The following is a 25,036-nucleotide window of genomic DNA, read 5'->3' as shown; positions in this document are numbered from 1 at the left end:
CCACTACACATTAGGGGGGAGCACTTTCCCACCCGTCCTGCTACAGAAATTAATGTGTATCATACGAGTGTTAAAAGTGCAATGTATTATTCTCATTGCCAGAATTTTGCCAAATCAAGTGCACATAAAATTGAATGTGATGGTTTATTTTTTGCCATCGTTGGTGAGTGGCGCTGTTACTATTCAACTTACAGCACTGGAGAATCACAGGCGCCTGCCTGGATTATTAGAACGAAGTCCTCAGTGGTGCTCAGCATTCTGACCTCTGTGCCATCCAGTCTTTTCGTTTGAAGTCTGTTGTGATGCATGCATTGATTAATCTGTAAAATAATCCATTTTACCGATATGTGTCTGTGTTTATGCCACGATTTTCTTCCATCCCTTTGCCAATCCACTGCTTAACGAGAGTCTCGTCATGTCATGTTAGTCATTGGTGTTGTTTGACCATACTTCACCATTCTGATCATTGTGGATTGGTGAAGGAGGACCAAGAGACCAATTCAGATATCACTTGCCACTTATGTTAGTCATAACTGGGAATCAAACTTAGGTCACTGGATTTATATTACGGTGTGCTAACCACTGCACCACTGCTCCCTGTTATACTGCAATACATTCTATATAGTACACTCTTACCACAAAATATGATAAATACGCCACGAAGGCAAAAAATAATATTTCTCAATATAATGGTCATTATTCATCAAATTGTGGAAGTGGTGAATTGTTACGTCCCTAATGACGATTGCAGGTACTTTACTGTAATGACTATTGTGTTTTTGTCACCAGGTGGTGATGTTTTGGCAAAGCGGTTTGTGGTGGAGTGTGCGGCTGACGATCCTGACAGCTGGTTCAACCCGCGGCCCGTCACGCTCGGCTCACTGCAGACCTCCGTGGGCGTGGTGGGCATGGAGGCCGCTCGTGCCGAGGCTGTGTGGCAGGGCAGCCCGGGGCTCATGGCGGCCGCCTTCAACGTGCAGCTGCCTCCGCCGCCGAAGGCTCCTCCTGTGACTGTGGATGTGCCCAAACCTCCAGCTGAGAGGTTCTTATGAGACGGGCTAGCATCCTACACACAATGGTGGACTTGTTAACAGGATGGATTTATTTATGAGAAAAGGAGGAATTAGAAATGCCAAAATATGCATCATGAAAGTTAAAAAGTTACACATTTGTAATGCGAAAGGTGTTCTTTAGCTGCAGTGTCGCAGGAAGGCAGCCAGAATCGGAATCGATAATTGCACAATTTTTGTAGCCCTAATTTGAGATGTTTGCCAACTCAATTCATAAGCGATTTTACACGTGGGAGGAAACCAGGGTACCCAGAGAAAACTCACACGTGCGAGGGGGCAATACTCAATCTCAGTACAGATGGAAACAGATGGAGATTAAGATATCTGCTTTACTACCATCTCTGAGTGAGCCAGTGTATTGAGAAGAAAACGTCGCTAGAAGAGATAGTGGTTGATAGTCGACACTAATTATTAAGTGGCAGCCAAAGGTAGGAACCATATGCAGGTGCTAGATGGTTTGTTACAGCACAAGACTGTGAGTGATGGTGATGGCTTGATAATGGCTGATAATGATGTACCGTACCATACATATTGGAGTTGTGGGCATGAGCATCGGATTCATTGTACATGTGCCAGAGTGCTCGTATGTCTGTTTGCGTGGTGTGTACATGTGCAGCGCACCTATCCTAACAGATGGAGCCAAGCGTTCCAATACGCGTACAACTAAGCGGTTGGATCAGGAACATCTCTCCGGTACTGAAGCTGCAGAGATCCTGGCCAGAGACGGCCACATGGGCTTGCTCAAGTTTGTTCGCTTCACTACCTCCCCCGACAGGTGTGACCTTGTCTGGATGCTATACCCTTAAAGAGCTCCTGATCATCACATTCGTTAGAAATGTCTTTCCCATACAAGCTATGTACAGCTAGACTTTGTACCAAAGCATACCTGACATAGGCAATACAAGAAACATAATTATGGATAAATGACATGTAGAACATCGCCTACGTCTATATAAGCTCGCCTATGAACAAATCACCCAGAATGCACATGATATCGTACCGTACCATAATCCGGTGTTCATGTTCCCTGCCTTCACCAACCCACATTGACCAGCATGGTTTAAGTATGATCAAATAATCCCCATGACCCACACATTGTGGGGAGGCCCTCATCTAGCAGTGAATTGACAAAAGGGCCATACATTTACATATTATCTCAGACTGGTGTAGTTGTCAGAGCCACCACTGGGAAGACAAAGGTGGCTGGGCTTGGTTGCACCCTCTTCAGTCATATACTGGCCTAATGAAGTTCGCTAATGGCATTTGTCTAACAAGTACGTTCAGTAAAGTAACGTAGAAGCGAAACAATAAAATTATAAAAATATTAAACAATAAAATTCTCATGACGTTTCGACTGCAACACAAGCAATCATCATCAGGTGTGAAAACCACAGCGAGAACATTTTTGTGGTTTTCACTCCTGATGATGTATGTTACATACTCTTTGGTTCTATTCGGTAAAGTCACATAAAAGTATAAAACAACAAAAATAAAAAATACAAAATTCACGTTGTTTCGGCCACAACACAAGTGGCCTTCATCAGGTGAAGGGACCAGACTGTCTCGAGGACAGCGCTGGAGTGAACACAGCCAAGCTCAGACCACGACCTTTAAGCTGTGTTTTATATTTTTATTATTTTATTGTTTCCCTTCTACGAGACTTTACCGAAAGAACCAAGAATATGAATCCCTGCTGTCACGAAAGCTTTAAATAAAAATTTAAGTACGTTCAGGCGAAAAATAGAATTTTTGCATGTGCACGTGTCTTACCTGGCAATTAATGGTCTTGCATATGAGCATCACTTTCTCAAGCAGTCCTTGTCACTGTGCTGCGCGGTGTCTGTGACTACGCTCAGGCCTTACGAGCTGCAGCCTATGCACGCTGGGCAGAGCCACCAGGAGCACTGGGTGCTGTCGCCGCTGGGTGCTCTGCACGTGCAGGCGGATGGCATCGCTGAGAGCCAGCCTCTGGCTGAGTGGTGTGAGCATGCTGATCTCTGCAGAGCCGTCCAATCCATCCCTTACTTTCGCCATTTCCTATTGCGCAAGGCCTTTCACAGGTAGAACACATTTGACAGAGTCGACCGTATTCTTTACATTAGTATTTTTAGCAAGCACTGGTCCTCGCTAATTCCACTCGGTCCAGATTTCTGTGATTACTGATGTCATCCGTACCATACCATACAGCACTTTGTCAATCCACTACTAGATGAAGGCATCCCCATGCAATGTACTTCACCGCACCGATCAGTGTGGATTGGTGACCGGTGGAGTGAAGTTTTTATTCAGTTGAATACTATACCTTTAAGTGTATTAAAGTGCCGAAACATATTAAAGGTACTTTAGCAAAACAATGATTCGATATTTTTGTTATACAAGTGATTGTTGACCTTTTGCTTTGCAGGTGGTACAGAAATGTGCGATGGGTGCAGTTTCACCGGAGGAAGGAGCACCTGGAGTGTACTCTGCTGCATGGAGTTGGTCACTTTAGCACTGCGCTGCTGCAGATTTCTAGGTGGAGGATCCTTCCCACTCACGCTGTGTCACACACATCTTATAGCGCATTGACGTCTTACTCTAACCTTTTGGGAATCGTATAAGACATCTCAACCTGTTCATTATCTGTGCAGAGAATGGGACAATTGGGCCAGAGTGTGAACAGTGACATAGATCATTGTGATCTATATAAAGTAGAACATGGTACCTATTAGTGCTCACCAAAGCCTTAACTGATATGGAATTTAAAAAGTGCTGAATGTTAATTTTTTACTGACCAAGTCACTGGAAATGCACCCAATCTCATCAGGTCTCGGAAACTAAGAAAAATTGGGCTTGCATACTGCTCAGCTCGGTGAATACCGTGCATAACAGATGTTACAAGCTGAACAGGCACCAGGGCAGTGCAGAAACATACATTGTTATATTGTACTTCTATGCTCCTAAGTATGTGGTCCCCACCTTCACCTGACCATACTTCAACACTATTACCAGTGTGGTGTGTTATATGCTGGTTCTGTATGGTGCCCCATGGTTCTCTTGCTTTGTTAGGCTGTTGGAGGAGCTGGACCAGGTCCCGTTTTTGCCATGGGATCTGCACCGGTCGTACACTCTGACTCAGTTCCAGCAGACGCTTGCAGACACCATGGCTGAGGCTCGGGAGAGAGTCATCCAGTTCTTCCACTGTCGTGAAGTCATCTTCCGTATGGTGAGGCCCAGAATATCAGCCGTGGAGATATTAACAACTGCCACAGAACTGGTATTTAAGAGAAAGCATGCCACAATCATGCGGCAACCTTTGAAACCTCTTTTACAAACATAAGTTTGCTTCCCGGCCACGACTACCATCAGTGGCGAGTGATCAGAGCTGGTTCTGGGCTCCCCCTTCAGCAACCTGCACGGACCAGCGTGGTGAAGTATGGTCAAACAACCCCCATGACCGCAACAGATTCCCAATTTATTTCCCAAAGAAGCTCCCAGCACGCGCGTTGATACATCAGATATTATGGGGAGCAACACGCGGTACGACGCAAAGACACATCAGAGAGAGATATATTACGAGTTGCTTGATTGTTCCAAGCATCTCACGCTTTGGGCCGCGTGCACGACAGGTGCATGCAGAGACGTACCGCCAACTGGAGGTGTGCGAGGTGCGCTGTGCCGAGGCGGAGCGGTCGGATCCTCGGGAGGGTCTGGCCGAGCGGCGTGAGCTGCTGCGCCTCGCGGCGCACGATCGGAGCGCAGCTGAGGGGGCGGTGCGCCGCCTAGGCCGTCTCGCTCACCTGATGGACGCCCTCGTCCTGCAGCGACTGCGCGGCAAGATGCAGTGCGAGGCGACACGCTTCACACGCGGCGTTGTGCAGGCGAGTACAAGAGGTGGCCGTAACAAAAATAAACTATGATGCACTTTTTTCAAGGACCAGCACTGGGAGGCAGTGCTTGCCAGTACATTACACATGTGTAGAGGAGTAGTGGGATGACGTGATGTCACGGAGGCTGTAAGGGGGTACACCTTCGGGAACAAGGGCGGGTCCGAGCTAAGGGGAGGAGCCGCCAAGGGGTACTTAAGGGGGACCCCGTGACGACGGCGAGGTCGCCGTGGGGAGAGTCAGGTGGTCGCCGTGGGAGAGAGTGAGGTGGTCGCCGTGGGGGAGAGTGAGAGAGAGAGAGGAACGAGAGCCTGTGTGGAAGACATCCCAGCCACCGCCGAAGAACGGCTAGAGATGTAGAGGTCTCACCTCGTCGCTGGGCGGTGATGGGTGAGCCCCCGCCCGGGGCAGACGAGGGGGTAGACTTAAGGGAAGCTGTACCGGGGCGTAGATAGCTGAGGGATGTCCGCATAGAGGACAGAGTTCTAACGTGCGCCATAACGGGTGTAAGCGTCAAGTGTAGAGATGGTAACAGAGTGTATAAAAGTGTGTAACAGATGTGAATAAACGGCGTAAGCCCTGACATGAGTTTCGTCTCCGTCTTGCTCTACAAGTCTCCTGGGTGTCAAGATGTACTATACAACACATGCATGCCACGGTGGCGAGATGTTAACTACCTCGCCTGGTATACAGGAGGTTGTGGGTTTGATCCAGACCCTTACAGCTATATGTTTTGAGTTTATTCTCCCCATGGTCGTGTGGATGTTTGATTGGGTCATCTGATTTTTCCCTCCACATTTAGAATCAACGTGCGTTTGGAGTATTTGGCTGATAGAAATTTCCACGTGATGAGGCACTTCATTGGGTTATTATTTGTGGCCAAATCGCTTCTGAAAAAGAGCTTTATAGTTCAGTGAGGCTTACCTGAATGCATGCCTTTTTATCCCAATTAGGCCTGTAATGTGAAATATTCATAAAATCTGTGAAATACTTTGAAACTAAAACTTATACTATTTTTATTTTACCAGGTACGGCTCACTGAGCTATATTGCTCTTTTTCAGAAGCCACCTGGCCACAAACAACAGCACAACGAAGTGGCTTATCACGTGTGGAAATTTATAGCGGCCAAATATACATTAGCCATTTGCTATTTAACTTCTGTTACTGCAATGCACGCCTTTTCTTACGTGAGAAGACCATAATATTTACAATTTCAATCTTGATATGAAGCTTTCGTGACTGCAGGAATCCATACTCTTTGGTTCTTTCGGTAAAGTCACGTAAGAACCAAAGAGTATTTACATTTTCCTTTGATGTTAAATCTCGCTGTAATCATGCAGCAGCAGTGGTTACTATCGTTTTGCAATCGAGTTGTGGAGTCGTTTTCAAACTTTGTGTTTGGCCCATGTTTATTGTATTGGGCTATGTCCCAGCATACATATTTGCAGGGAGTGTTATGAAGATAGTCCTTGTGTCCCATCCAGGGAAGAACCTCAGGACAGACTCCCTTATTCCACGCCGTGCTGGAATTTGATGCGGAGGGGCACTTACAGCTCACACCTACAGGGGGGCTCTTCGTGGACGCACTGGAAACCGCCGTGGAGAACATGACCCAAACTGTGCTGCAGGTACAAAAGAGGTTTCAGATTCTATATTTATCCTGGAGGGATCCAATGAGCTATAAAGCTCTTTTTCACAGATATCCAGTAGTGTTTGGGTCAGATAGTTACAACAACAAACAATATGAAAACACGATAGGAGTGCAGGTGAAGCCGACTGAGCTGTTCGCTTATTTTTTAGAAGCGACCTGGCCACAAATGATAGCTCAATGAAGTGGCTTATGTGGAAATGTATAGCAACCAAACAATACAAATAATCTAAACGCATGTTTTTAAATGTTTGCGGAATGCTCACGCCTCTCTAACGGCATTCTTCATATTGGTGCCTCCTCTTATCAGGGCCCAGTGTCTCACGGTCAAGGGTTATGTTACTGTTTGCAAGTGTGCGAACAGCTGATCTGTTAGATTGAGTTCATAGCCAATCCAAGCCTGTTCGACAAAGGAGGGCATTGAGCGCATAGCACTTGCAAAGTTTCATAGATTTTATTTTACAATTGTGCTTTCTTCGTGTGACTACATTTTTTTTTCTCCAAGGAATCGCTTAAATAGTTCCATTTGAGCAAAGGGAGAATTACGTGAAACATGTGCATTATCCATATAGATAATATGTTCTAACTATCTAAAGGTAAAACGTCAATGTCTAGTTCACCTGGTTAGTGCATCTTGGTAGCATAAATGGGTTTAAAATTATAAGGAAAAAAAATCGGACTCGCGTGTCAATTCTCAATGTAGGTGGCCACTTGCATGACCAAAGACACCGAGTCACCTGATTCCACGGGCAATGCTGATGAGATGGGGGAAGATGAACTTGCCAACCTGTCGGTCACCGGCCACTTGGGTGAGTCAGCAGAGATACCAGGAGTGTCTCTACTAATGATAGTTACCATGAATTTTATTTTCTTTTATATATAAATTCAATTTATTTTTAGGAAACACCAAAAGTATATTCTAGATTTGAAGCTTTCGTGACTGCAAGGATCCATACTCTTTGGTTCTATTCGGTAAAGTCATGTAGGTAAAAAACAAAACAACAAAAAATCACGACGTTTTGGCCAACCTGTCGAGGTTGGTCCCTTCACCTGATGAAGGCCACTTGTGTTGTGGCCGAAATGTCGTGATTTTTTGTTGTTTTGTTTTTTACCTACGTGACTTTACCGAATAGAACCAAAGAGTACCAAAAGTATAATATTACAATGAGCCTCTGCCTGTGCAGTTTGTCTAGGGATACAATGCAGTCATGGAAAGCTATGAGGAGAGTAAAGGAGAGCTTTGAGAAAATAGATTGTTTATTGCTATAGGGGCTTTTGAGTCTCACCAATCTCCTTCGATGAATACGAAGTTCACATAGCATTGGTTTATCTGAAGCAAATAGTAATATTCCTCTGTTGCTTCTTTCTGACTGTGCTCATGGGAGTGAACATGACTCGATTATTGCAAATCCCAGTTTGTGTGTGATTTTCATTTTTATATTCACTTTGAACCAATCAAACTTGGTATTTTAATCTAAACACATAGGGACACTGCTGTGTTATAATGGTCAGGACATTCGGCTTGCAATCAAGCTGTTATTGGTATGATCTCCTGGCGCGGCAGTTGAAACAATGGTGCAAGTTTCTTTAATATCTCCTCCTCTGCCCGTCCAGTCGTATAAATGGGTTCAACACTACAGTCGATCGGCAGGACGTCTGTCAAGGCGCAAAGTGTGTGTGTACTCCCACCTCTTGCAAGACATCTGGCCAGTGTGGAAGTGGAGGCCAAATACCCTTTAGAGGGGCTATTTCAAGCTTCCTCGACTGGAGGTCCTTCCATCAGCAGTGACATGAGCAAGCAATTGCAAGGCTGCACTTTTACCTTCATGTTTTTTTATATATATATATATTGCTATGTGATTGGTTTCCAGGAGGTAGTGCAGCACTGTTAACCCTGGCTGAGACGAGCGAGCTGTCAGTGCGAGGAACGCGCGTCAGGGCTCGTTTCTGCCCCCTCTCCCCGCACCGCCTGCAAGTCTCGCTGCAGGGCGACGGAACCGTCTCCCGGGCTCGTAGCGAGCAGATGGACGTCGTGCACGTGAGCATTCACGCCAGCCATGCACTGCAACGGCTCGTCAATGGTTCCGTCCATTTGTGATGCAGCGTGTGTCTCAGTGGACGCTGCGGTGACAGTTCAGATGTTGCACCCAGATGTTACCTGTTTACTGGTCCTACCAACCGGAGATGATGAAATTGTTCTGAGAACAATCCTTTTAAAAAAAGAAAGTCGAACAAGTGTAAAGTTTGACTCATCTTAAAGCTGCATTTTAAAGTATCATCTTAGCACAACAAATACGTGAATTGATGTTTGACGTTGATATATTGTGAGACAATGATGATTGTATTTCATATCTCATTCTCAAACCCTTTGATTTCCTCTTATTCATCTTAAAGCAGCATCCTCACGTCAATGAATAATCACATTTGATGTTACAAATTACCATATTGCGAGACAAAGTGCTCTACTGAGTACATTTCACAAGCCATTTTCAATACCCTTTGATTTCCTCTTTTGTGAGGACACATAGGTGATGTCATATTGTTGAGCCTTACATTGATACTCATGAAGTAATGTTTGTTCATTTTGTTAACTGAGAGCCAACAGCTTTGAGAGTCAGTGGGAATGCAACTTGACCAAGGCTGTGCGTCACGTTAATACAAAGCTCCTGTAACAATCCACACCTCGACACAAGGACATTCAGGCGCAGACACAGCAGAGAGCATTAATCCTTATACTATTATAAAGACAGATAAGAGTGGCCACCACATTCAATTTCTCTGCAGAATAGGACGGCATGTGCATTGTAAAAGTATCTCTGACAGTTAACGCTAGGAAACCGGTGGACTGACAGGAATTAAAAGTCTCATGATTGGCTGTTGAGGTGTCTTAAGATGAAATTACCCCAGTTGGAGTTGCATCTTCTTGGGGGAAATGTTTCCTTACCTAGAGTTGTTTAGATGCAACAACCACGTTAGTTTTACTCGCTTCGATGGACAAATCATCACACCAGGCGATTCCTCTCCTCCCTCTTTTGCTTCAGCAGTGCTGTCTGAGCCACGTGACAGAGTTTTGCCGGGAGCACCATTGGTTGTGTGAGCCGCACCGTGTGGCCCAGGCCTGGGACGGTGCAGCCCTGGCAGGAGCCACTCCTGAGCAGCTTTGTGGGGATGTGGAAGAGTTGCGGGCCTGGGTCCAGAAGGCCTCCCTTGTTCCGGGCTCCTTCCTCACCCCGAAGAACACCTTCCACGTCGACTGCTCCGTCGTACGGCGTGAAATAGGTGTGCTTGTGTGGGCAATAGCAGCCGTGTGGCGACGGATTGGGGAGGCCTTTCAACCAGCAGTGGATTGATTATGGCTGATGATGATGAGTGGCCAGTGCCCGTGATGTCACACTGCCGGGCAGTACCTGCGGTTATCTTCTTATCCGTAGCCCACGATACCAGGATTGGTGAAACTTCTAGGTATTGTGATACCAACATCATTATCTCAGAAGCGCTGCAAACATAATATTATTTGAGTAAAAATACCTTGATATGAAGGAAACTTGTAAAGGTCGTTAATTATGTGCAATGTAATAGCGTTGTTTTAAATATTAAAACCATTCCAAATCTTCAAGGTAGTGTCATCACTGCATAGCTCTGTGTACACCTAAAAATATGTTTCCGGGTAGTCACCTCCAATTAGCACAGTTGGCTACGTACGGTGCGAAAGAAGTTCAACATACGTACATACAGGTCGCTAAGTGTGTGCAATGAACGCTGTAGGTGCGTGCTCGCTGTCCGACGGGTGCAGTATCCCCACTGAGGCGAGCGGAGCAGGAGGTGCTGGTGTGTCTGGAGGAGAGGTGCAGAGATGGCGCTGAGCGTTCGCTGAGTGATCTTCAGCGAGCCACACACTCGCTCCTCCGCAGGGACACGGACTGCGTTGCGTTTGCTAGATATGTGGAACAGGTGCTCGACGCACGCATTTTCCATTGTGGCTACAACTTTCTACGCGTACAGTTTTACATGCACTACGTTATATTATCTTAAGAAGGGCTACGGAGATGGTGGTGCAGGGCAGAACTGCTTTTTGTGTTTCGTTTGTTGTCCTTCCCGTGCACCTCCGATTAGCACGGTTGGCTACGTGTGGTGCGAAATAAGTTCAACATACGTACATAAGGAGTAGTGAGATGTAAGGATGTGGTGGAACCAGATATGAGGATATTGGAGATGACTACAGAAGAGACACAGAACAAACACCCGAGCAGCCAACCCCAATGCAATCATGGGAGTTTGGGCTTAATAGAAGTCATCTCTAAATGAGTGCCCCCGCCGTAGGAATGTGGAATTCTCAACCACTACCTAATTTTTCAAATTTTTATTTAAAGCTTTTGTGACTGCAGGGATTCATATTCTTGGTTCTTTCGGTAAAGTCACGTAGAAGGGAAACAATAAAATAATAAAAATATAAAACAATAAAATTATCACGACGTTTCGACTGCAACACAAGCAATCATCATCAAGTGTGATGATGATTGCTTGATGATTGCTTGTGTTGCAGTCGAAACGTCGTGAGAATTTAATTGTTTTATATTTTTATTATTTTATTGTTTCCCTTATACGTGACTTTACCAAAAGAACCAATAATGTGAACACTACCTACAGTGAGGGAAAAAAATATTTGATCCCCTGCTGATTTTGTACGTTTGCCCACTGACAAAGAAATGATCAGTCTATAATTTTAATGGTAGGTTTATTTGAACAGTGAGAGACAGAATAACAACAAAAAAATCCAGAAAAACGCATGTCAAAAATGTTATGAATTGATTCGCATTTTAATGAGGAAAATAAGTATTTGACCCCTCTGCAAAACATGACTTAGTACTTGGTGGCAAAAACCCTTGTTGCCAATCACAGAGGTCAGACGTTTCTTGTAGTTGGCCACCAGGTTTGCACACATCTCAGGAGGGATTTTGTCCCACTCCTCTTTGCAGATCTTCTCCAAGTCATTAAGGTTTCGAGGCTGACGTTTGGCAACTCGAACCGTCAGCTCCCTCCACAGATTTTCTATGGGATTAAGGTCTGGAGACTGGCTAGGCCACTCCAGGACCTTAATGTGCTTCTTACTGAGCCACTCCTTTGTTACCTTGGCCGTGTGTTTTGGGTCATTGTCATGCTGGAATACCCATCCACGACCCATTTTCAATGCCCTGGCTGAGGGAAGGAGGTTCTCATCCAAGATTTGACGGTACATGGCCCCGTCCATCGTCCCTTTGATGCGGTGAAGTTGTCCTGTCCCCTTGGCAGAAAAACACCCCCAAAGCATAATGTTTCCACCTCCATGTTTGACGGTGGGGATGGTGTTCTTGGGGTCATAGACAGCATTCCTCCTCCTCCAAACACGGCGAGTTGAGTTGATTCCAAAGAGCTCCATTTTGGTCTCATCTGACCACAACACTTTCACCCAGTTGTCCTCTGAATCATTCAGATGTTCATTGGCAAACTTCAGACGGGCATGTATATGTGCTTTCTTGAGCAGGGGGACCTTGCGGGTGCTGCAGGATTTCAGTCCTTCATGGCGTAGTGTTACCAATTGTTTTCTTGGTGACAATGGTCCCAGCTGCCTTGAGATCATTGACAAGATTCTCCCGTGTAGTTCTGGGCTGATTCCTCACCGTTCTCATGATCATTGCAACTCCACGAGGTGAGATCTTGCATGGAGCCCCAGGCCGAGGGAGATTGACAGTTCTTTTGTGTTTCTCCATTTGCGAATAATCGCACCAACTGTTGTCACCTTCTCACCAAGCTGCTTGGCAATTGTCTTGTAGCCCATTCCAGCCTTGTGTAGGTCTACAATCTTGTCCCTGACATCCTTGGAGAGCTCTTTGGTCTTGGCCATGGTGGAGAGTTTGGAATCTGATTGCTTGATTGCTTCTGTGGACAGGTGTCTTTTATACAGGTAACAAGCTGAGATTAGGAGCACTCCCTTTAAGAGTGTGCTCCTAATCTCAGCTCATTACCTGTATAAAAGACACTTGGGAGCCAGAAATCTTCCTGATTGAGAGGGGGTCAGATACTTATTTCCCTCATTAAAATGCAAATAAATGTATAACATTTTTGACACGCGTTTTTCTGGATTTTGTTGTTGTTATTCTGTCTCTCACTGTTCAAATAAACCTACCATTAAAATGATAGACTGATCATTTCTTCGTCAGTGGGCAAATGTATAAAATCAGCAGGGGATCAAATACTTTTTTCCCTCACTGTAAGTGTTGCAAACAGGAGATGAACACTACCTCGATGCTCATTTGAGCAGGAAATCGCTTTTAATATTTTTGACTTTTACCGGCACCACTTTCCTCCCCTCTCTGTGTGCTTGCACACGGCTCTCCATATGTTTACAGATGTTGTCACTCACGGTTTTGCTTGTGCTTAAATTGATATTATAATCTCATCATAAACATACCGTGTGTGTAGTGAGTTACAGTCAACTACACATACCATTTTCCTTCCCTTCCTGCAATGTAACAATGCGACGAGCTGCTTTGGTCGTGAATAACAAACAAGACCCTGATTACAGCCCTCGACAACAATGCCCCCGTTGAACTCTTTTACAGTTGCATGAGTTCAAGAAGTGCTCGGGAGGCTTTAAGGCGCAGCTGCAGAACGTGAACGCCCTGCATGAAGTCTTGAGAGTTACCTTCCGGCCTCTGTCTAATGAAGAGGAGGAAAGGGAGAGGCAGGTGAGATAAGGGACACGCAGCTGAATGAGCAACTCTGCCTCAAATTCAAAGCTTGGTCAGGAGGTTTTGACGCAAATTAGCTTTCCAATGTGTTTTTGGGTTGTACCGCGAGTTGTTTATCATGATGTACGACTCTTCGCTTCACCCGCTGGGAGTTTCTTCAGAGGCTATATTGAATATATCAGCACATCTGGTCAAACAACACAGAGTATACAACTTGAAGTACCACTCAGCCTCAAAACTGACACAACAGCATCCACTCCTCCACGCCTCTCTTCACTGCCCTGCCGCTTCTGTGACACCTGCGTTCCCACTCTGGCAACCAGACAACGACCGCATGGGAGGGTTTCCTGCGTGTACTTGAGGATGGCGAAAACTTCGTCCTGGCGATGAGGGCGGCCGCCGTGCGGGATGCGGACACGTCCTTGTCCCGTCTGATGGCCCACGCGGAGGCAGTGGCGGCTGAGGCGGCCACTCCTCCGTACACGGTGCCCGTGGCTCTGTTTGCGGCCGAGCTCGCGCGCTTGAGCTCGCTCGGCTCTGAGATTGACTCCATCGCCAACACCGTGGATGAGCTAAGCCGGGCCAAAGCCTTCATTACCGGTTTGTTTTATTATCGCAGAGCAGGGCGTGTGTTAACGTTAGTGCTCATGCATGAATGTCAAAACCATTAAAATACATCCATTATACCTCTCGTTATGGCTATGACTACTAATCACGTGCCTACTCTATTCTACCAATAATCTGGAAAATATTCAGTAAGGAATTAAGCTCTGGGCAGTTCCTTTTGCATTGAGTGTACAAGACAATTTACATAAGTTTATTTTGTTAAATTTTTGTTTCATGCATATTTTTGTATCCAAATAAGCATTTAACATGAATGCAGCTTTTTTTTGTAATTTATATGTTCCATTACAGGGGAGCCAGTGAGTTTATTTGCAGTACAAACCCACCAGAAGGTGGTCAGTGCGAGGCTGCTTCTGTGGAAAGTGTTTCACCACAGCTCTGAGTCCATCAGGGACTGGACAGCCCAGCCGTTTTCCCAGGTTGGTTTGTTTACCTTGATAAATCACTGCTCTCCAAAGAGCTGTGAAGTATGGATGTATTTGTAGTGACGCAGACCGGAAACAGTAATACTTGGAGGCACCTCTTTATTCTTTACTCACAATGGGGGCTATGCACACTCTACGTGTTTGCACACTTTTATATGAATCTGTACACACACAACAGTCTATTGTCGGCGGCACTATCTAACTAAACAGTTGGCAGGCTGTCTAGCTAGCGGCGACCATTGATGGTGAAGACGGCGGGCGGTGGTGGTGATGAACAGCAGCTCGGCAAAGGGGATCCATATCCAGCAACGGCCTTGAGCTCTCGGTCAGGGTCCCCTCTTATCCTCCCGGCGTGGCCTTGATTTGCCCTCACCACGCCCCCCTTCTGGAACCTACTAGCAGGTTCCCGGGGCTTCCAGATGGCCCCCTCCATGAACTTTCCCTAGATGTTTTATTCCCCGTATGTACGGTCGTCTCTTGACGTGTGTACTGCCGTATATTGTAGTTACACTTTGTACAGTTTACATATTGACGAAGAAGGCACATTTTTGAAAACCATTTTAACAGTTATAATAACACATCACCTATCCTTCCCAGTTTTCTGTTGGCTCTGCAAAGGACGAAGTTGAGCGCTGGAAGGCTGCGCTGCTGCACGTTGAAGGCTCTCTGGTGTCGGACGACGCGGTGTTAATTGCATGCCAAAGCCTTCTTGGAGAACTCGCTCACAACCTGCAGCTTCTGGAGAAACTCGGCAGCACTTTCTTCAAGGACCGGCACTGGGAGGCAGTGCTTGCCAGTACGTTACACATGCACGCCACGGTGGCGAGATGTTAACTACCTCACCTGGTATACAAGAGGTCGTGGGTTCGATCTCGATCCTGACGCCTGTGTATTTGGAGTTTGCATGCTCTCCCCGTGGTCACGTGGATATTTCTTCGGGTCCTCGGGTTTTTACCTCTGTTTTGGCTGTCTTCTATGGTGTGTCTGATTCATTCCATATTGTTTATTATCCTAAATGTATTTAATTATGTCACTTTCATATATTTTGCATAAACATACATAGTGTCATCAATTCTTACAGGATTCTCGGTGCATATATTGTGAGAGCAAGAATCAATACAATGGATGAATGTATACATCTATGAGGTTATTTCAGCAGTGGCTGGAAGTTTTGCATTTTTCATTCTGTATAAACACATTAATTAAAAACACACAATTGTATGCTTTGTTACCTAAACAAATGCGATGTATATCATTTGTATGATTTACAACTCTCTCCTTTTACGATGTGATGTACATGCAGTATGTTTGGCAAAGGCTAGGGTAAGATCCACAAAGGCAAATTATCCCAGGTCATTTGCGTGCACATGCGTGCATGTTTTTGCAGGAATGGGACAGCGCGGTGATTTTGCCGCAGACTTCACCATCGCACAACTTCTTTCCCTTAACCTGGTTCACCATCATAATTCTATTGTGCAGGTGAGTTGCTTAAAAAAGTATGTGTGCAGACGTGATTTACTATCAAATCAATTGAAGCACTTCACACATGGAAACAATTCTCTCTTAGTGCTTCAGCTGGTGCCAGGCGATGATCACCGGCCACGAAATTCAGAAATGTCGAAATTCAATGATGAGCAATTTGTAACGTGGATCAAAGGCCCGCACAGAATTTTCGTTTTAAATCAACACTCTACTTCGTCTTACTCTGTTATGGGCGGAAGACGTTTGATATCGGCATGCTGATAACTATTTTGGAAAAGAGGGATGTTAACTTTGTAACAGTGAGGGAATAGTCCAGGGATTGCTGTGAAGCATTTTCCAATTCCTGACAAGAACTCTGCAATTTTGATTGTGATTTAGGGTTTTCAGTAATTATTTATCAAATTGAATATTGTTTCAAAAAGCCATGATATCGATACTCGAGTTCAATTCACTTTTAGTGACAATCGAAGGTTTAAATCGCATGGCACATTCAACTACGATTGGTCATGTGACAGGCCACTGCACACAAACTACATCTAAACAAAAATGTACTTTTCAGTCCAGTACTGGATGAAGGCCTCCCCCGGCTAGTGTCAGTCATCAGGGTTGTTAGATCATACTTTCACCATGCTGGTCAGTGCCGGTTGGTGATGTTGGTAACCGAAAACGCAAAAAAAATTCACAATCGGATTGTTTTTTTTATTTTTCCGTTGTTCCAGGTGTGGCGGATGGCGTGTGCGGAGCATGCCCTGGACATGGAGCTGAGGCGGCAGCACGCTGCCTGGGCCCAGCGAGATCTGGTGCTTGCCGCGCACATGTGGTTCCTGCCACCGACGGAACCGCACGGCAACTCTCCTGGAGGGCAACAACACCAGCGCTTGGCCACCCCCAGTGGCACATTCATTTTCGCCGGTTTGTCTTCAATAAATTAAAATATAATGCCATACATCTGGAGTGACTAACTCGGAGACAGTAAGACTTGGAGGCACTTCTTTATCTAGCAAGCTCCATCGAGATAACACACTATTATTAAGACCGCCTATTGTCGGCGGCACTACTTAGAACAGTTGGTAGGCTGTCTGACTAGTGGTGCCTCGAGTTGGTGAAGACGGAGACGACGACGAGAAGAATGGTGACGACGACGAGAAGAATGGTGACGATGGATTTGAGCAGCACGACGGGGATTTCACTTCCAGCAACAGCCACGAGGTCCCCCACAGGGGCCCCTCTTATACTCTCAGTGTGGCCTTGCTCCGCCCCGGCCACGCCCCCTTTCTGGAACCTACTAGCGGGTTCCCGAGGCTTCCCGATGGGCCCCTTCTGTGACCTTTCCCCTAGATCCCCCTCTCGTGTATATCATGGCCTGCTGACGTCAGTACTGCCGTACACCGCATATTCCCTTTTTCGCCAGCAGCCAGCGCTATGCCACTACACATCCCTTTCCTCTCAGCTGCCGGTGCTATTCATGGGGGTTGTTTACTATTCTTCATGGTGAACAGTGCGGAGGGTTGAAGATGAGGGACACAGATGTGAACATACAGTGAGGGAAAAAAGTATTTGATCCCCTGCTGATTTTATACGTTTGCCCACCTACAAAGAAATGATCAGTCTATAATTTTAATGGTAGGTTTATTTGAACAGTGAGAGACAGAATAACAACAACAAAATCCAGAAAAACGCATGTCAAAAATGTTATAAATTGATTTGCATTTTAATGAGGGAAATACGTATTTGACCCCCTCTCAATCAGAAAGCTTTCTGGCTCCCAGGTGTCTTTTATACAGATAACGAGCTGAGATTATGAGCACACTCTTAAAGGGAGTGCTCCTAATCTCAGCTTGTTACCTGTATAAAAGACACCTGTCCACAGAAGCAATCAATCAATCAGATTCCAAACTCTCCACCATTGCCAAGACCAAAGAGCTCTCCAAGGATGTCAGGGACAAGATTGTAGACCTACACAAGGCTGGAATGGGCTACAAGACCATTGCCAATCAGCTTGGTGAGAAGGTGACAGTAGTTGGTGCGATTATTCGCAAATGGAAGAAACACAAAAGAACTGTCAATCTCCCTCGGCCTGGGGCTCCATGCAAGATCTCACCTCGTGGAGTTGCAATGATCATGAGAACGGTGAGGAATCAGCCCAGAACTACACGGGAGAATCTTGTCAATGATCTCAAGGCAGCTGGGACCATAGTCACCAAGAAAACAATTGGTAACACACTACGCCATGAAGGACTGAAATCCTGCAGCGCCCGCAAGGTCCCCCTGCTCAAGAAAGCACATATACATGCCCGTCTGAAATTTGCCAATGAACATTTGTATGATTCAGAGGACAACTGGGTGAAAGTGTTGTGGTCAGATGAGACCAAAATAGTGCTCTTTGGCATCAACTCAACTCGCCGTGTTTGGAGGAGGAATGCTGCCTATGACCCCAAGAACACCATCCCCACCGTCAAACATGGAGGTGGAAACATTATGCTTTGGGGGTGTTTTTCTGCTAAGGGGACAGGACAACTTCACCGCATCAAAGGGACGATGGACGGGGCCATGTACCGTCAAATCTTGGGAGAGAACCTCCTTCCCTCAGCCAGGGCATTGAATATGGGTCATGGATGGGTATTTCAGCATGACAATGGCCCAAAACACACGGCCAAGGCAACGAAGGAGTGGCTCAAGAAGAAGCACACTAAGGTCCTGGAGTGGCCTAGCCAGTCTCCAGACCTTAATCCCATAGAAAATCAGTATAGGGAGCTGAAGGTTCGAGTTGCCAAACGTCAGCCTCGAAACCTTAATGACTTGGAGAAGATCTGCAAAGAGGAGTGAGACAAAATTCCTCCTGAGATGTGTGCAAACCTGGTGGCCAACTACAAGAAACGTCTGACCTCTGTGAATGCCAGCAAGGGTTTTGCCACCTAGTACTAAGTCATGTTTTGCAGAGGGGTCAAATACTTATTTCCCTCATTAAAATGCAAATCAATTTATAACATATTTGACATGCGTTTTTCTGGATGTTTTTGTAGTTATTCTGTCTCTCACTGTTCAAATAAACCTACCATGAAAATTATAGACTGATCATTTCTTTTGTCAGTGGGCAAACGTACAAAATCAGCAGGGGATCAAATACTTTTTCCCTCACTGTAGTACAGTAAAATAATGGTTTCTGCTGCACTGCCCTCTGCCACAAAGCAGTTTCTGCAGCAGATTACAATGCTTGTACTGTGTTATGCATATCGGTGACTCATTGATGTGCTATCCGGGCTCAAACCTGCTTATTTCCCGGGATCTGACGAGGTCAGACACATCTCTATATGCTAATTGTAATTGAATGCATGATTTTTCCCTTGTCATCAGCATGCCTGTAGGTCATGAGAATATATGTCCGTGTATATGGGATCTTGAGTCAATAGTCTGAGGTCACACGTTCCCCGGTGCCTCTAGCATTTCACTCATCTTCACGGGGGCCAAGCCCTTTGTTACTCATTAGCTCGCATTCGTTATCAGCTTCTTGAGCGCTGACGGTGAGTTTGTTGCCGCGATGGTGTCCACAGACATAGACGAATTGAGGGCTCTGATTGAGGACGACACGATGGCACTGCGTACGCTGACACCGCCCGTGCACGAAGAGGAGCTGCAAGGGCGGGCGGAGACCTGGATCGACGTGCTTCACCACCTGGGTAACGGGGCGGGTTTACTCAGGGTGTGATAATGCGTCACTTAATATTTATTCTTAAGCTCGCTGTACCTGCGTTGAATCAGGCGTGTGTAAAATGCGATGTTTTTCGATTTTGTGTATTTTGTATGCAATGAGGTGACATGACCCCTGCAGCCGCCGGAGACTGCTACATTCATCGCATTGTTAAAATATAGATAATTTTTAATCGAATTGAAACCGTTAATTGTGCAAATTCATGAAGTCTCTGGAGGGGGTGAATATATTCCCAGTGTGTGCACAGCCTCCCACGCTACATGCCCACATGTGACCATAGCAGCAGAACTCACGTGAATTCGGTTGTCCTGTGACTCGACGTCTCCGTATCCGGCAACACCACCGTAGGGCCAAGGCACATGGTCTCTGTGCTCCAGAAAGACATTTTTATTGACTAAAAGGTGACCTCGTCCGATGAAGAGACTTCCCCCAGTCTATTGTATTGTGGTGTTCCATCGGTCAAAGAAGGTTACTGCATCGCACACTTTCAGATGCGCTTCTGCGGCCGTCGGCAACACTCAACCTTATGATATTAGGAATCCACTGGAGCTATGCACTTTTAATTCTAGATTGAAAACTAATTTCTTTAGAACTGCTTTTTGTATTTAGTTTTTTGTCCTACCCCCGCACCTACGATTAGCACGTTTGGCTACGTACAGTGTGAAAGAAGTTCAACCTACATACACGCAGCTATGATGCACAAGCACAAATAAAAAGAAAGGCCATTGCCTGATACGTTACCTATTCATGTATTACTTTACATTGAAGGCAGTGTTATTGGTGAACGTGTTGTTTTTTTTTGTTATTTGAACGTGGAATTTCCACCGATGGCTCAGGGCTACCAATGGAGATGAGTATCTCCCCACTGCTCGTTTGAGCAAATTAAAACTTTGACTCTTAAAGGAGCTGAAAGATATGTGGTGTGGTGTGTACCATTGCCGCTTGACTCTCACTGCAGCTTGTAAGGTGTTGCTTAGCTGATAACATGTGGTACATTTTTGCAGTAAGGCACTCTTGGTAGGAAAGAGTCTGTGAATTCTTCTCTGTCCTAAGCTTTGTTTTGTTAAACTGAGGAAGGATCTGTACATGATCTTTCATGTGTCCTGCAGATTGAAAAGAGATCGCATTTGATGGTTGACATTGCAGTGTGACCTCACATCTCTGCTGTTAGAAGGGATGCCGGGCTGCCTCCCAGATGACAAAAATAACGAGGGACATTACTTGCAATGTTTATGTTTGAAATCATTTGGTTTTGTAATCGAATGAGACTATGTTTTGTACAGTTGTATATAAGTTATTTAACCAATAATGGATGAATATGCAAGTTTACCTTTGAATGTCGTGCTATTCGGCAGATGATATGCTGGATCTGTGGGTCACTCTTCAGGCAAAGTGGCTCTTTCTCAGCAAAGTCTTCAATGAGATGGGCCTTCAGAGAGACCATCCTCAACTCGTAAGTTTCGAATTAAGTTAAATTACGAATGCACACTTATTCGTGTACGTTTAAACCGCAGTTCATGTTAACGAGCCAATATACATGCTGACGTCATACAAATATAATCAAGAAGATGTGTGCTATCGTTATCTCACAGTTTCTTGTTTGTATACAAATCTACAGCTTTTCATCTGCCCCCTTGCTCAGTGTATGAAACACCTCTGGCTATGTTGTGTTTTTGATTCTTGCAGGCGCAGAAGTTTCACAGCGAGGTGGACAAAGTTTACCGGGATGTGGTGCAGGCCGCTCTGGACGACCCCTCCGTGTTGTCGGTGCTGGGCCACCGGCGAGAGTACGCGACTCAGCGCGACCAGTGGGGACTCGCGCTCCGCACGATGCTCGCGAGCAGCATATCCACCGCAGAACAAGTCTTCGGCGAGTTGACGCGGCTGACCGACTCTTCCAGGGAGCGGTTCGCTCGGCTGTTCTTCCTCCCAGACGAAGACATCATGGGTCTGCTCTCCTGCGCTTTTAATGCTCACAGGCTGCTGCCGTTTGTGACGCGGTGCTTTCCCGGCGTGGTTGGCTTGGGCTTTGACGCGTCTCCACCACCCAGCGCTGGCGATGGCTCTGAGGCTGCTGACCCAGCGTTACGCGCCTGTGCGGATCCTCTCTCCATTGTCGCGGCTCACGGGGAGGTGGGGGAAGTCGTACGCTTGCGAGAAGACGTTCGGCCGCGGTACTGCCCAATTGCTTGGCTGCAGGACTTTGAAAGGTCCCTCGCATCCACTGGCTGCCATCAGTTGGCTGAATGTGTTGCGTTCATGTCAGGCGAGCCCTTTCTCGACCCATCAGAGATAGCAAACAGTTGCATTGTCAGGCGATGTAATTTTGGCATTTGGAATGGACCGGAGGAGGACATCACGGAGTTTTTGATTAAATGGAATGCTTTGTTGGCAACATTTTCAGTGCAGTACATAGTTGTAGCATCTGAGGTCTTGTGGACCAAATTTATCATTCTTACCTTGAGGGAAAATGGAAACCAAATCCAAAAAGCAAAAGACGTCTGTAACACGCAACTCGGTCGCCTGGTTTTTGCTCTGAGATGGCACATGAGCCAAGGTTCAACATCAAAAGATGCTACCAGGCTGCACCTCCTTTTGAGTTGCCTCATTACAAGGACCTGCAACCAGAGGGACAGCCTTGCCTCCGTCCGTTCGGAGGGCAGCTTTGAGTGGCAGAAGCTGATGAAGTATTACCTTGGCTCCGATGTTGACGCCGATGTCAAGCACGTTAGAGGAGTCTACGGTGGCGGAGCGGAGGGGCCGGGGTGCCGCCCGTCTTCGACCATGTCTTCTGAGTCACAGTGGAGCTGCTGGGTGGAGCAGCTGGGATTCCGTTTCTCGTACGAGCACGAATACCTGGGGCCGTGCGCCACTCGCCTCGTCATGACCCCCATGACGGAGCGCTGCCTCCTCGGCCTGGTGCTGGCCCTCAACGACTGTGCGACTGCCGCTCTCTTTGGGCGCGCAGGGGTGGGGAAGTCAGCGATCGCCTCGGAGCTGGCGTTCGCCTTTGGCAGGCTCCTGGTGAGCGCACAGTGCTCCCAGCAGCTTCTTCCCGGTGATGTCTCGCGCCTTGTTCGTGGAGCGGCGAGGTGCGGCGCCCTGCTCGTGTTGGAGCATGCCGACCAGCTACCGGCCGGCACTCTGTCCATCCTATCACAGCAGATCCTGGAGCTGCAGGCAGTTCTGAAGCAGGCGTGGCCTTTTAGGCGCGACAACAGCAGCGCACACTCACACACAAGCCATTGTGTAGACAAGAATACCGTACCAAGCAACGTTGACCATGATTTACGAAACTGCGTTTGTGGAACTCATGACGCACAAGACAAAAGTTCAATTTCTGAGTCATTCAGACTAGTGAACTTTGAGGACACCTGTCTTCATGTAAATCCAAGCTTTGGTTTTATCCTCACGTTCATTGAAAGCCCCGCTAACTCTGGGTTCCCTGGGAGCCTCATGAGCTCAGCTTTCCGGTCGGTTTCCGTACTGACGCCCAGCATCCACGTCATTGTCGAGGTCCTCCTACTGGCGGAAGGATTTTGCGACTCGTTCTCACTCGCAGCCAAAGTTTCGTCTTTTTGTCAGGCTGCAGATAGGTGCGGGTTCCTCCGCCCTGTGGGTAAAATGTGCCACCTGCTAGCCATTAAGTGCATTCTTAAGGAAGCCTCCAAAATTTATCACGCCAGAATTCTTGCCGATAATATCGAGGATGGCAACGGGAGCGCAACCAAAGGTGACAGCACGGATTCCTACCCCTGCAGCCCTCGGCATCCCCCGCTGTCGACCAACTCAGGGCTCTCCTACAGGAAGAGCCTACACGAGGAGAGTGCCGTGTGCGCTGCATTCCACAGAGTGAACGTGCTCTTCAGGGCAGACTCCCTGCGGGAGGCGCAGCACCTGCTCGGGGAGTTCATGCCGTCGTTCATTAATGCACGTGAAGGACGTTCCTCCGAGTCATGCCTGGAGTTTCAGAGCGCGGTCCATAACCAAATCCGCGAGGACAACTTGCAGGTGACGGCGAGCGGTGTTCTGAGCGTGCAACAGCTGCATCAGTCACTGCAGGCGGCCCCCGGGGTCATCTTACTGGGACGTCCGGGGAGTGGCAAGACCACGGCGTACCAGACGCTCGCAAAAGTTATCAACCGACTGCACGGTTCTGGACTTAAAACAGTGGGGTGCTCTTCTGCTGGCTTTCGGGGTGAGAGTGATGAGCTTGAGAATGCTGGCGGTCATGGCATGGAGGATGTTGAAAGTCCTGACGGTATTTTGGTCAGAACTTCAGTGATTTTCCCAAATTGTCTGTCACTTGAAGACCTTGTAGGCAGCGGTTATAACAACAAAGTTGGGCAGCAGGGAATTGTGCAAAAACTATTACGAAGTGCAGGTGTGGAGGAAGAATATGATGCAGGCTTAGCTGCTCCAGGAAACACCTTGAATATATCGTTGGCCAACAAGCCCATGCCTAACAAAACCAGGAGCTTCAGACAGACGTGGATCGTGTTCGATGGAAACTTTCGTCAGGACCTGACAGAAGCACTGGCCACGTATTTTAAGCTCGCTTGTGGCTCTTCCTCCACCCTGAGTGACTGGCCAAAGGCTCAAGGCTTCAACAAGGTCTCATTCATCTTTGAGACGAGCGACTTGGCCCACGCGTCCCCTGCGGCTCTCGCTTGGCTGCCTCTTGTCAGCTGCTGCGGGGAAGACCAGTGGAGGAACATCCTGGAGGTGAGCACAAGCTTTCTCTTGACGCAATTCCTGGTCCATTTGAATTCTCGCATCATTCTTCAATTGACAGCCGAATGACCCAGGCAACATTTCACATATTCCATGGTTCGCATTATGAAAGTTTTTTTTTACGTTGTTGCACTGTACTATCTGTGCCCCCATGTCTATGCTCGCCGCCTTCACCAACCCGCACTGACTCGCATGGTGAAGTACGGTCCAATAACCCCCAAGACCTACAAGGCGTGGGGAGGCCCTCATCCAGCAGTGGAATGACAAAAAGGGCTGTACATGCAGGTGTAGAATTCACTTTACTGATGTGTTTTATAAGTCGTGAATGTCTCCTCCCAGTCATGGCTGGAGGGGGAGTCCATTAAGCTCGGTGTGACTCACGGAGAGGCGCAAGCCTGGAGGTCTCTGGCTGAAGACGTGTTCCCACCGACGCTCGCGTTCTTGCGGAGGAACCCGCTGGCCCTGGCTCCGTGTGGTGGCAGCGCCGCGCCGGACGGCGTGCAGGAGGTCGCGTCGTTCCTCGGCTTCATCACCGCCCTCTTGGAGACGTTTCCCATCGCACCGCGGCAAGAGGAGTGTGGCACCAAGGATGGGCAGGGCCTTGCTGGAGGTGAGCCCGACGCTTCGGCTGTTAGTGAAATTACTTGCCCAGAAATGTTTAATTGTTTAATGTTTACTTCGGTGGAATGGTGGTGCATTGGTTAGTGCATTGCGGATTTAACCTGGCGGCCTGAGTTTGATTTCCATCG

The 25,036-nt window shown here is 47.0% G+C and overlaps 1 protein-coding gene across 4 annotated transcripts in view; it reads left to right on the top strand.

Moving 5' to 3' along the window:
* The window catches only part of DNHD1 (dynein heavy chain domain 1), a 101,123-nt gene that overhangs the window by 36,786 nt on the left and 39,301 nt on the right, over positions 1-25,036 (top strand). For all 4 annotated transcript variants that reach the window (XM_076069257.1, XM_032965159.2, XM_032965150.2 and 1 more), the window contains exons 3-23: positions 790-1,042; positions 1,687-1,845; positions 2,927-3,130; positions 3,475-3,585; positions 4,119-4,275; positions 4,679-4,930; positions 6,422-6,565; positions 7,289-7,394; positions 8,457-8,623; positions 9,630-9,864; positions 10,379-10,536; positions 13,185-13,310; positions 13,637-13,913; positions 14,229-14,356; positions 14,960-15,158; positions 15,750-15,841; positions 16,564-16,756; positions 19,396-19,521; positions 20,909-21,006; positions 21,240-24,278; positions 24,627-24,897. In XM_076069257.1, the coding sequence (XP_075925372.1) occupies positions 790-1,042; positions 1,687-1,845; positions 2,927-3,130; positions 3,475-3,585; positions 4,119-4,275; positions 4,679-4,930; positions 6,422-6,565; positions 7,289-7,394; positions 8,457-8,623; positions 9,630-9,864; positions 10,379-10,536; positions 13,185-13,310; positions 13,637-13,913; positions 14,229-14,356; positions 14,960-15,158; positions 15,750-15,841; positions 16,564-16,756; positions 19,396-19,521; positions 20,909-21,006; positions 21,240-24,278; positions 24,627-24,897 (6,495 nt within the window). The remainder of the gene's footprint in view (positions 1-789; positions 1,043-1,686; positions 1,846-2,926; positions 3,131-3,474; positions 3,586-4,118; positions 4,276-4,678; positions 4,931-6,421; positions 6,566-7,288; positions 7,395-8,456; positions 8,624-9,629; positions 9,865-10,378; positions 10,537-13,184; positions 13,311-13,636; positions 13,914-14,228; positions 14,357-14,959; positions 15,159-15,749; positions 15,842-16,563; positions 16,757-19,395; positions 19,522-20,908; positions 21,007-21,239; positions 24,279-24,626; positions 24,898-25,036) is intronic.

Source organism: Petromyzon marinus, chromosome 2, assembly GCF_048934315.1.
Source record: "Petromyzon marinus isolate PM22_M1 ecotype Great Lakes invasive population chromosome 2, UKy_Petmar_22M1.pri1.0, whole genome shotgun sequence".
Taxonomy (NCBI): Eukaryota; Metazoa; Chordata; class Hyperoartia; order Petromyzontiformes; family Petromyzontidae; genus Petromyzon; species Petromyzon marinus.
Note: the sequence above shows the minus strand (reverse complement) of the source record. Positions and strands in the feature narration are given on the sequence as shown.